Source organism: Salarias fasciatus, chromosome 19 (genome assembly GCF_902148845.1).
Source record: "Salarias fasciatus chromosome 19, fSalaFa1.1, whole genome shotgun sequence".
Classification (NCBI taxonomy): Eukaryota; Metazoa; Chordata; class Actinopteri; order Blenniiformes; family Blenniidae; genus Salarias; species Salarias fasciatus.
The window spans coordinates 5,219,592-5,232,003 of NC_043763.1; the positions used below are offsets into that span (position 1 = coordinate 5,219,592).

Here is a 12,412-nt window from a genome sequence, read left to right on the forward strand (position 1 = left end):
CATGCAAACCCCACATGGAAACACCTGCCCTAAACTCAACCCCAACAAATCTATGGAAATCTACAGGAGGAAGAAGCAGCTGGAGGACCTATGTAAGCAGGAGGAGAGTATCAGACCACTCAGACCTGAAATCAGGATATGTCACCACACTCTCACCATGTGAGAGCACTCAACCCTAAAATATAGAAATACTGAAAAAATCAGACCTTATTCTGTAAGATGAGTCACCGGTGATAAGATTTAGAGGCAAGAGAATGAACACTGTTCAACAGTGACGTCCTCAACTAGTGTTGAAAAGGTCACCTAAGCCCACAATGAGTCAAGACCGAGACAAGACAGAGACTTAAATGGGCCAAGAGCGAGTCAACACCAAGACCAGAGCATCCCGAGCGAAGACCAGGACTTAAAGAGGCAGAGAGTGAGTCAGGACAAGGCCAGAGCATCTAAATGCCGAGCCTAAGTCAAGATCATGACCAAGCATCCAAAGACCAAGACCAGGCAGAGACTTTAAGGGGTCACTATCAAGTCAAGACTAAGATCAGAGCATACCAAAACAAGACCAAGACTTCAAGGGGTCAGAACCAACACCAGAGCATCTGAAAACCAAGACAAGACCAAGTCAATATGAATTTATTAAGGGGCAGAGGCAGGGATAGACCTATACCAGAGCATCACAAGAAAAGAACAAGACTCTAAGGGGGCACGACTGAGTCAAGAAAGAAAGATTAGTCCAGCATTTTGCAATAAAATAGACAAAGTGTGTGCAGATGACAGCTGGGGGTGTCTGAGTGGGCTCATCCTTGCAGACTGTGGCGACCCCTGCCACAGACTGATCTTCTTAAGAAGAAGCCATGACTGTACATATTTCCTGTGGACACCAGCATGATCCTCCTGTTCCGCCACATGATGAAGCAGACAGACTGTAAACAAATCACAGCTCCAGATGTGGCACGAGAAAAATCACCTGGTGTCTGACAAGCCCTCTCGCGTGGCAGCAACACGGGATATACCAATGGAAGAAGAAAAAAAAAAAAAAGAGAAATGCGGGTGGTGACATGCACATATCCTGCGCTCAGTGGTGTGTGTGCTGTGCCACCTGTAAAAAAACGATGCAGGCAACAACGTCCTTGACATGCACAGCGACGCAGCGCTCACAGGAAGATATATCAGTGTGTTTTCCTCTTTTTTTTTTTAAACAATGACTCGCAGCAGATGTGTTAGTTAGGAAACGCTGGCAGTGATTGGCTTTGTCCTCCTCTCACAGCCGACACAGGCACCTTGTGCTCCCCACTCACCTCCTCTCCTGCTCTGGATGTCACACGGCGCGGAGCGGCGTTTTCCTCCTTTTGTCTCTCAACTCGTAGCAAGGTGCTGTAAGTCCCCGTGCACCAAAAAAAAAAAAAAAAAAAAACTACGTAGCGGAGGCTTCTTTTTTTTTAAGCCCACGCGGGAAGTTCACGAGTCGGCCGTGGTTCGGCTCGGAAATGGCCCCGCTGTGGTCGTCCTCCTCCTCCGAAAGGCAACTTGGAAGTTTGATAGAAAGTTACGGCTTTGCCTCGCTGCGGTATGCAGCTGCTGGAGGGATGAGATCATTCAGGCTGTCTCTCTCTCTCTCTCTCTCTCTCTCTCTCTCTCCCTCTTTCTCCCTCTCTCTCTCTCTCTCTCTCTCTCTCTCTCTCTCTCTCTCTCTCTCTCTCTCTCTCTCTCTCCCTTTGCCCTCAAGTCTCGCGAGAAGGCTTCGCGGGCAAAGCAAACGTTACCGTGGCAACAGTGCTCACCTGTGGTGGGTGAACGAGGAAGTTGAAAAACGAAGAGCTCTCACTCTGCGGTATTATGCTAGCTGGATAAAAACCATTGGCGGATTCACACAAAAGTAATGAAAAATAAAGCTGCCTTTTTTAAATTTTGCCCTCAAATTTAGTCTACTAACAAAAAATACACAGTTGTGACCTCTATTTCTCTCAGTGTAATAACATTTATACATAATATTATGTGTGTTTCAATGTTAAATTAGCACAAGTAAACACATGTTGTAGTATGTGACCTCAAGAGTTGAGTGTTTACCACCACACTATTGTGCAGCTTATTTATATCTGTAATTCTTTGTTTAAAAGAGTCATCTTAAACTTTCCAGTTCTTTTCTTGGCCCACATGTCAGGGTTATGGAAAGAATATTCCTGGAGTCTGAATTTGGGGGAATTTTCTGTGTGGAGTTTCCATGTTCTACCTTTGGTTAGTTTGCTTTCATAGACCTGCAGAATAGATACACTTGTGTCCAAATGGGCCACAGAAGTGAATGTGACTGTGTGTTTCTGTTTGGCATGTCACGTACGGACTGGTTGAACACAGTGGGACAGATGATTGGTTACAATTTTTTCTCTTCAACATATTCAGAGAAGCTAAAAAGTCCTGTTGAGGGTTCAGTGATGCAAAACAAGAGTGACACTATTTGTATCACTATTAGTTATTACATAATAATAAAGTGAGAGTTATTTCGGGTTTATCAGTGAAATCAAAGACATACTACATGAAGTCCTCCATTTTATATTTAACTGCTTCATTCATGCTACAGGAAAATTGGTTAGTTGCAATTCAGAAGGTCCCATGTTCAAGTTGACAGGATTCACATGAAAATACCAGACAACCAACACGGTCAGCACGGTCATCTTCCGCAGTGCAGCATTCTTGAGTATTGAGAGTGCAGTCACAAATAAAATATAAAATTGCTTGTTTGAGTTAGTTCCTTAATATTAAACAATAGTTGATATCAGATGCTTATTGAACCTTTGACATGCACATTGTGATTGTTGTCATCCATGCAATTCCAGTTGATTATAATAAACCAAAATCCATATTTTTTTGTCTATAAATAGTGCCTTAAGTTGAAAGTTAAAGAAATAGAATTTCATTTGAAATGTTTCTGTTATAGTTTTTAGGGTTGGAGGCCTTCTTTAACATATTGAATGAAGTGATTCATCTGTAATATATAGACCCTCTATGCTGATATTTTCCCTCTGCAAGCTGTGTGTGTGTGTGTGTGTGTGTGTGTGTGTGTGTGCGTGTGTGTGTGTGTGTGTGCTTTCAGGCTGTGCAGGACAGGATCCTGCTACTGCTCCTCCAATATTTGCTCCGCCTAATGGGCAACAATGCTTTCCTTGCAGTCAAACACAGAGCTGCAGGCCAGTGGAAAATGTATTAATCACACGTCCTAGTGTGTATACGCAACACAAATATTTGAATTTGATATGCAAAGACACTGAGTTCAGCACAAACTACCTCTCCACTGCGAGTGAAAATAAAAGATGTAAGGTCTGGAGTGCTCCTGCGTTGCTAACGTAGCCACAGTGACCTGCCAAAGCCATTACAGCCCTGCCAGGCCGGGGAGCTTGTGACTCTGACATCACTGGCCAGCGTGGACGTGCAGAAAATCCAGCCCTAATCTGCAGACCTTGCAAACAACGCCGTCACATAGCACAGCAAGGTTGATGCACTCCTAAATGAATGACCAAGGATTTGTCCTCAGGTGTCAATGTGATAGTTAAGCGTGCCTGAATCTGCACACTCTGCACATTTGACTTCGGATCTGCTCCACCCACGTATTAGGATTTCAGCAAAGGGGAAATGAATAAGCCTACGATAGGACGCACCATCCTCAGAATATCACGTGAGTTAATTTAAAGGGTGTTAAAATGATTCCACATCCCTTCTACTATGATCCCAGCCTCATTACTGTGCCTGCACTGAGCTGTTTCAGGCACGACAGCATCTATTTTAGTGTCTGAGGAAGACATTTTATGGTAAGTTAGAAGGTATATGGTCCAATTAAAGACAGACTTCAGAGAAAGATGCAGCATTTGTTTTGCAGGGTTTTATTGCAGTGCAAACATTTCCTTAGTGTGTATGTGTGGAGCATGTTAATTCAGAAGGGCTCGACAGGAACTTATCTTTCTGCATGACTTATTCTGTGGTGTCATCTGCTGGCCATCCAAGGGTACCACTAGGAGGGGAAATAAACCACAGTTTGCTTTTAATAGCAACTAGCCTTATGAGTTAAAATACATTATTATGAGTATCATGGTACAACAAACAGAATTACACCAAGCTATTCATGACAGTACTTATGTACATACGTCATCTGGGATCTTTTTCAAACAGAAAACCACAGGGTTCTTGAGCTATGTTTGACAGGCTTTTTCCAATGAAAACAAATTCTTATATTTGAAAAATAAGCTGTGCTTCATTTGTCCTCCCACAATTGTTAAGCACTTACAGGATTTCAGGTGATATCCCCTCATTTTTAGAATATCACCGTCATTTATTAAGGCTTAAACATGTGGAAGACAGAGTCTCATCTTTGACAGTTACATATGAGAAGCCATTAAGAGGCGGGGGGCTATTCTTAGTTCTTCGTTAATCTCAACAGTCTTTGGATGTCGGGCTCAATGTCGATGGTTGGGAACTTTTTGCTGTATCTTTTGAAGGGCTCTCCTTCTGGCGCGATGAGGAATTTCTCAAAGTTCCAGGAGACGTCCGATCTGCTGATGGGACTCCACACCAGAAATTTGGGATCCTGCATGAGTGACGTGGGGTCATCGTCAGGATGGGGCAGTTTGTCCTTCAGGTAGGCGAACACCGGATGCGTGTTCGTCCCGTTGACGTCACATTTCTGGAAGATGGTGAAGTTGGGGGTGAAGCCTCCGCCTGGACGGACATGCTGCAGTGAATTCAGGATCTCGGGATTTGTGCAGTTCTCCTAAAAGACAAGTGTGTTTGGACTGAATTATGTGATAATTTGTCCTCCAAAAACATGCTCTAGTCTTATCAAATGATAGACTGAAAAGAATAGTTTCAGTGTTGCATCTGATTGTATCTCAAGAAAGCAGATCAACAGGTTTGACAGGAAGAATCAAGCATCATCAGCATATAGGGTCATTCTGAGTCCTTTCGGGCTCGACTCACCTGGTATCCAAACTGATTACAGGGGAAACCCAGGACCACAAGCCGATGGGGGTACTTGCTCTGCAGCTGGTTGAGCTCGCTGAAGTCCCGGGTGGTGGTTCCTCAGAGCGAGGCCACATTCTCTATGAGGACCACCCGTCCCCTGTACACGTTGAAGTCCACCACGTCGCCCTCCAGCGTGGTGGCTCTCAGGTCGTAGAAGGTCTTGGCGATGAACGTCATCTCGCCTCCTGTGCCGCCGCACTGCAGGCGGACAGGATCTCAACGTGTGGCAGTATCCGAATGTCACCGTCACATGACTCGCTCGGAGCAGAAAGTTGCCTTTAATGGGTGTCGAATAGCTCCGAAGAAAACAGATCCTCACCTGACATACTACACCTTTCATGGGTGTCAGGTAGATGGTTGTAACTGATTGTAGAGGTGTGGTAATATCTGAATAACTTAAAACAGCTCTGTCAACCTATATCAGGCATGCTCCAAAAAAAGTTAAAATTTTACATGTTACAAAACATTTTTCTAGAGATTAGAATTGTTTATAAATTTGCTTTGTAAGAGGCATTCATTACTGCATGCATGTGCCTTTATGGTGTCTCTATAACATGTATCAGTTTCCCACGCCATCAAAAATTTAACATTTTTTTTTCTCTTGTCTATCCAAGTATGAGATGAAAAATGCATGAAGCTGCTACGTGAACTCTCTGTGGACCCAACTTCACTTCTTCAGTCTTATTTTATTGGCTGTGCTGCTTCAGACATCCAATTCATTTGTTTTCAATATAAAACCTTTAATTTATTCATGCATTCTTTAGATTACTTCATAATTGTTTGCAACAACTTGCAATTGCATTTGATGTGGCACGTCAGCAGAACCTGAATGTAACATTTTCAGCATCAACAATAAGAATGACCAGCAACATTCATACATTCAGGACAAGAACTAAGAACATGCTGAATTCATAGGGATCACTGAACATGGCACAACACTGTCTTCCTTGATCAATTAAGTGCATTGTGTAAATTAATCTGCCCCTGCCTGGTTACAGTTTCTGCATGTAAATAATTCAGCTTTTCCTCTGGATACTTAGTAGTTTGCATCTTTGATTCGGGAAAAGATCACTGGATGTGCCTGCTTTGCATACTTAACTGAATTCTAAAAAGTGCTGGGGATACAGTACATTATTTCCAGCCACAAATTGTGCAAATCTGCATTTTGAAGGCAATGAGGAGTGTGTGCTGCTGAGAGGTTTGAGGGAAGTGAGACTGCACTGGTGTCTGCAGTGAACAGGACAGACTGGCCCCCTACTGGTTGCTGCTGCTAACTGCATTTCCATAGATTTATGGGACTAAACCAACAACTTCTTGACCTGCAAGCAAAAGTATCTCTGCAGTGTGGAATTGAGCTGTTTCTAACAGACGCAGGCCCTCTGAGAATCGGCAGCACGCTTGTCTTCCTCTAACGCCACCCTCTCCAGGTAGTCGTCCAGAGAGCCTAGCAGGGTGTCCACGTCTCTTTTGTGAGCCTGCAGCACCAGTTCGGTCACCCGTATGAAAGACTGGAGGAGGAAACAAACGCACATCAAACGATCTGTGATGTTTCCAGTGAGACGGAGTGTTTTGTTTGGATTACCTCGCTGATGTTGTTGCTGGTGGAGGCGCTGGTTTCAAAAAACTCCATTCCATAGGCTTTTGCTAGCTGTGGGATTCAGGCAGAAGCAGAGGTTTTGAAAGTGTGGGGTAGAGACAGCAGGGCCTTTTCCCAGCAAGACTCCTTTTAAATTTCATTTTAGAGATGAAAAGATATGAGTTTCACTGAGTATTGTTTAAAAAAACAATCAAACAAGAACATCTACATGTTTCTTGGCCAATCTATGAAGTCTTACACAACTGTGTGAAAACAATGTTGGGTCAAACCTTGCTTCCTTGTTCCTTTGTGACCTGCCTCCGGATCTCCTCATCAGACTTGTTTCCTACCAAGATTGTCTGCACCTTGTCTGGGGCATACTGAGAAAGTCAAATAAAGAAGATGAAGGACTGCGACACGTCATCAGACGGACTTCACTAAGGCCCCATTTACATGGCAATGCTTTCAGGCGGAAATGCAAAACTTCTGTTGTGCTTTGGATGTCCGTCTACACGACAGTGGTGTTTACAGACACTGAAAACACTACTTTTTGAAAATACTCGGGACTCTATTGCAGTTGAAAGTCATCTGCAATACAAATCAAACGTGGCCATTTTAGTGTAATCAGACATCGTTGTCAAAACGTTACTGTGTAAACTTGAAACTTTACTGAAACTGAAACGCAAAACGACACGTTTTCACTTGAGTTGTTATCGTGCAGACAGGGCCCAAGCAGTCAGACAAACACCGTGAAGGGCAGAAGGGAGTGGATTTGTGTTCGCCTCACCTCGTCCACGTCGCTGGCCCACTTCGCTATGTGCTGGAAGGACGGCTCGCTTGTGATGTCGTATACAAAGATGATTCCCTGCAGGAGGAATTCAACACATCTGAAGAGATCATGTCTGGTACTAAGACATTAGCAGAAGATCCTCCAAGTCCTGGACGTTGTGAGGGACTGACCATCACTGCAGACCAGCAACAACCTGCAGCTTTCACTGAACCGCCACAATTTGGCTGTTGGTCAGTTCATTACCTGTGCACGTCTGTAGTACTGTTTGGTAATGGTCTGATAGCGCTCCTGACCAGCTGTGTCCCTGCAGAAGGGCCAGACACACACCAGCATCACACACGTGTGGGAAACCATCTTACAAATACTGAAACTTTAATAAAAAAAACACATCACAAACCAGATCTGCACCCGAACCTTCACTCCGTCTATCTCCACTGTTTTCATCTTGAAATCCACTCCTAAAAAGCAAGTGAAGCACGTGTGTTGATACGGTCTGAAGGACTTGGAGTGTAAATAAACTTTGGCTGCAGAAACACACAGTTACTCTTGTGAGAAAGTGTTTGTGAGGGTTTAATGAGCGCTGCTCAGAGAGTCTGTTGTTGGTGATGAATGGGGACGCAGCAGCAGAGCATAATGTCGCCTTTTAAATCACCGCTTCCCCACAAAAGGAGGCACAGCTGAGGTGAACCACAGCAGGGCTGCTTGCGTTTTGTTTTTCGGCTCCGCGACAGGATTAAAGAGCGAAGGAACAAAAACAGTGGTTTGCTTTCAAATTAAAATGTAGAACTTCTGTGTCTGTTTACAAGACAACGGTGCTTGAAGCCACTGAAAATGCAACTTTTTGAAAACAGATCACAATGTGGAAGGAACAGCACCCACTTGTGGCCCTTCAGGCTAACTGCAACATTTTCAATGTTTCTGCTGTTTCTGTGTAAACAGACACCCTTTTCGAAACACACACACAGCCTGAGTCCATTTATTTAAACCGAGCAACTGATCATGTAGCCAACATGGGTTGATAATGAGAATTGGATGTTGTGTTTAATTGTTATATGTGCCAATGATATATCAGGATAATTATTTGTCTTCACACCACACAGAATCAACATGTACAGCAGAATTTAATTCATTCATATTTTTTGCAATAAAAAAATCTGAATGAAAAGTCAAAAGACAGCTTTCTTTGTTTCTGCTTGAAAAATGGAACACATTAAAAGCCATATTCAGATGGTTTTATTTCTGGATACACACTCTGACTTGTTAAAGCAGGCACTGCAAATAACATTAATGGGGGCTCTTTGCTCTTCAAGCGTTCCATTTAGCCAACAAAGTGACAATAAATCAGCTGCTGTCTGAAAATGAAGCAGATAAATAAAATTTACAAAGCATTTATTGTGTGGATTGTCCCTTCAGAAAGACATTTCAGCACATTTTGGAAAGGAATTTTTGCAATGAGGAGATAAAAATGGATGAATCACTTGAAAATGCCAGAGAAAACACGAGCATGTACACAAAAAAAAAGTTTTTCAGTTGGGGATCCACATTTCTTGCATGACTTTTGACTGGAGCAGCAGCTCCTGACCTCTGGACCATCTGAAGCTTCGGGCTGCTGGAGCAGATCTAATGAGATGGATTATCCAGACTGACCAATGTTCAACAATAATCACAATAAAAGGGATATAAACACCAGGCTGCTCCTTGAAATAACTCAGATTTAATCCCTCCAGCCTCACAGAGTCTCACTAAAACCCTTCGCTGTACTGCTTCTTTCTCCCACCTCAGGAAACCAGGCCTTACAGTTCGACTGGATTCTTTCCTGAAAGCCATCAGTCCGAGGCAGAGGCAGGAAGAGAGGCCGCAGTCGAACAAAGCACTAATGCGCTCATCAATCAGTAACTTACACTCTGGAAGAGGAACATATCAAAGAAAGTAAAGTGTGTTTTTCCTGTGTGGAGGGCGGAGCTTGAAGTGGGCCGCCATTTGTTCCGCAAGGTGTCAATCACTGCGTAAAGCTAAACGCCTCGTGTCATAAAGAAGCAGAACATGATCAGAGATCTGCAACCTTTAAGACCAAAACAAGGTTTTTTTAACCACTTTGCACCGATTATTGAAATCATCTTCAGCTCCAAATTATGTTGAATCTTTAAAATGAGGAAAACACAACTGATAAAATATAGTTATAGTCGTAATATCCATTCAAAAAATGAACTGTAGAAGTTTTATAACTACAACTTAGCATTTCAAACTTTTTCTAAGTTACCCATTTTGAGACACTTCTGGTTATTTAGTCATTTTTAGTGATTTTAGGTTTTTTTCACTATTTCAAAACTGTTTGTTTTACCCATATTAACTAAGCCATTTTTAGCAGTTTTAGTTAGTTTAGACTTTTTCATGAATTTAGTTACTGTTTTTTTCTTACTATTTTAGCTGTTTCACCTTTTAAAACAACATTTTTAGTTATTTTAGCTAATTTAATTATTTGTATTACAGCCATTTTTAATTATTCAAACAGTCTCAGTGCTGCTTTCTGAATTTTCCTTGGGATTAATAAAGTATTTACTATTCTATTCTATTTAGCAGATTCACCTTTTTCAAGCCAATTTCAATCATTTAGCTGTTTTTAATGATTTTAAGCAGTTTCACTACTTGAAGCTGTTTTTCTTTGGGTTTTCAACATTTATCATGTTGAGGTAGAAGAAGGTGACGTGACGGGATATGACACATTCCCACTGTCCTCCTGTATGGCAATAAAGAAATCAAATCAAATAACAAATAAATAAACAAGATTGACATGTTAACAGATAATTGTACCAGAGTCCAGTATTTCTGAATGTGATGAGTGACAGGGGCAATAAAGTGTTGTTTTTTTAGCACTTCAGCTGCTCAGGATTGTGTTGAATAGTTTACAAACTACACTGAAGAAGCAGATCATAGAACAGGACAAACAGGTGGACAACATGTCCAACCAGATTGTAATGTTGACAGTCAGGAAAAAAAAAGAGAGCTAACATACATCCTTTGTACAAAGAAAGAGAGAAAGAGAGAGTCAACTGAACCAACATGGACAAGAGGTAGAAAAATGAATACTGTAACAGATAGATTACAGATCACAGAATGATTAAACATCTCCCCAAAAAATATTCAGTATCGGCCTAAAGATTTCAGGAGCCTGAAAGTTGACAGAGATAAATGTGAATCATAAACAAGATAAATATTAATCCTGACCCAAAGGTAGTAATTGAAATAAGTTATATTATCAGCTATTCAATATTTAGTCAGAAATCAAAACTTTTTTCTCAAATAAACCAAAGCCTGATACACTTCAGAGACTTTGGATTTATTCCTTTCAACAATGATCTCTTTCTCATCGGAGGGAAAATTTTTCATCATTCATTCATTCATTCATTCATTCATTCATCAGTGGCAGTCTTTATTTGTATCATTTGTGAGGGCCACCCCACAGCAGCCCCCCTGTGCCACCAGACTCTATTAAAAAGAACCGCCCCTGCTACCTGTGCATTCTCAGATGACAAAGTCACATTTCTACTTTCTAGAACAGATTTTTCTGGGGATATTTTCCTAATTTCGAGCAGCTCCAGCTGTCTGAGCTGTTTCTTCTGACCTGGGGCTCTGAGCTCTAATCCCACTCACTATGTGGGAAGTGGTCCAAGACTTTTCTTACCGATGGTGGAAATATGTGAAGGGTCAAACTCGCTGTCCGTGAACCTCCTCAGCATGCACGTCTTCCCCACCCCGGAGTCTCCCAGCAGCAGCAGCCGGAACAGAATATCGTACTGTTTGGCCATAATAACTGAGCAAAATAATAAAACTAGACTAAAGTGAACATAGCTGCAGCCCGCGGCTTCTCGCTGCGCTGCTGATGCCTTCAGGGCGCCTCGGGGAAAAAAATCGCCTCTTCACTGCAGGTGGACCACTTCACTAACTTACATCGTTTTTCCAGCTTCGAACTATTTTATTTGAATCTATTTCCCTTTAATAAAGGAAGTTTCATCCTTAATACAAAATTAAAGAGTAACTTTATGTTTTTTTCCCCCACTACTTTTTGTAATATAATTAGAATTTCCTACTGTACCGGAAGGCATCAGACAACCTGCATCCTGAAGGAGTTTCTTTCTGCACACAGTACTCTGAGCTGACCATTAAATCAATATTTACCAGCCACGCTTCTCCTTTCCACCTAGTATCATGAAGGTCTGTCCCCATGAGTTCACAACGAGAACAATTTTCATTTTAAAAGATGGATCCTTCTTCATATCAATCCTTCCTTTATTTCTTATCATGTTGTCAAACTGAGTTTGATCAGCCAGTCCCAATTTACAATGCGTGAAGGTAGTTTACAACCCTCTCCATTACAGGACAAATATTTGCCTCCCAGTGTGCCCTCACACTCATACACACACATTACACAACTCAGAAAACTACACAATCAATCATCAATCCATCTGACAAGGAAACAATATCACGCATGCTGCAGTTGTTAAATTTACCTGGATTAAAAATGAATGGTGCCATAACTGTTTAGAAGAAAAGTGAGCTAATGCACCACAAGAATGATCTCTCATAACTGACCTGACATTGTCCCTGTAATTTCACACCAGCATCATCACCTGGACTGACAGACGAACATACGGTATACGGAGGGATGCTTTGGAAATTGGAGCTGGAGTGAGTTGACAGTTGACAGTAAACATTTAAACAAAAGGATTCCATCTTTCACAATGTACAAAAGAGAATTATAAAGATGATAGTTTAAGCGATAGTCTGTTAATTTTGCATTTATTTTTAACTAAAAATGTTAATTAAAGAAAGTGCATGTGTGGCTTTGGCAGGATTTTTTTGTAAGAAACAGCTGCATGATATCAAGAGCCCATTTAATAATTATATGAGTCCTGATCAATTTTAAAGTTTCTTTAAAGGTGTATAAATTTGTATTTATTTATTTTTTACACACGTACTCTCTCTTACTGTAGGTGGCTAACCCTTTCACAACGCTGATTTTCAGCCTTGTATTGTCGGGCCTT

The 12,412-nt window shown here is 41.7% G+C and overlaps 3 protein-coding genes across 3 annotated transcripts in view; all 3 read right to left on the reverse strand.

Annotated features, from left to right (window-relative positions):
- Nucleotides 1–1,606, reverse strand: part of LOC115406350 (signal-induced proliferation-associated 1-like protein 1) — a 39,331-nt gene extending 37,725 nt beyond the window's left edge. The window contains exon 1 of the mRNA XM_030116319.1: nt 1,296–1,606. The gene's annotated coding sequence lies outside the window, so the exon portion shown is untranslated. The remainder of the gene's footprint in view (nt 1–1,295) is intronic.
- A 2,263-nt stretch (nt 1,607–3,869) lies between these two features.
- Nucleotides 3,870–5,508, reverse strand: gpx2 (glutathione peroxidase 2). Its single transcript, XM_030117298.1, has 2 exons — nt 4,960–5,508; nt 3,870–4,753 (listed from the first exon to the last, which is right to left on the reverse strand). The coding sequence occupies exons 1-2, from the start codon at nt 5,179–5,181 to the stop codon at nt 4,400–4,402; spliced, it is 576 nt and encodes a 191-aa protein (XP_029973158.1). The 5' UTR covers nt 5,182–5,508; the 3' UTR covers nt 3,870–4,399.
- Nucleotides 5,509–5,705: 197 nt separating this feature from the next.
- LOC115406988 (ras-related protein Rab-15-like) lies at nt 5,706–11,253 on the reverse strand. Its single transcript, XM_030117296.1, has 7 exons — nt 11,053–11,253; nt 7,768–7,828; nt 7,614–7,674; nt 7,368–7,445; nt 6,871–6,960; nt 6,587–6,652; nt 5,706–6,512 (listed from the first exon to the last, which is right to left on the reverse strand). Exons 1-7 carry the CDS (start codon nt 11,174–11,176, stop codon nt 6,366–6,368), a joined length of 627 nt encoding a protein of 208 aa, XP_029973156.1. The 5' UTR covers nt 11,177–11,253; the 3' UTR covers nt 5,706–6,365.
- Nucleotides 11,254–12,412: the final 1,159 nt, after the last annotated feature.

Coding starts and splice junctions, on each gene's coding strand:
- LOC115406988 (XM_030117296.1), bottom strand. CDS start 11,176: ATGGCCAAACAGTACGATATTCTGTTCCGGCTGCTGCTGCTGGGAGAC. Junction 7,829..11,052: donor TTCACATATTTCCACCATCG/GTAAGAAAAGTC, acceptor CTTGCTTTTTAG/GAGTGGATTTCAAGATGAAA. Junction 6,513..6,586: donor CCAGCAACAACATCAGCGAG/GTAATCCAAACA, acceptor TTCCTCCTCCAG/TCTTTCATACGGGTGACCGA.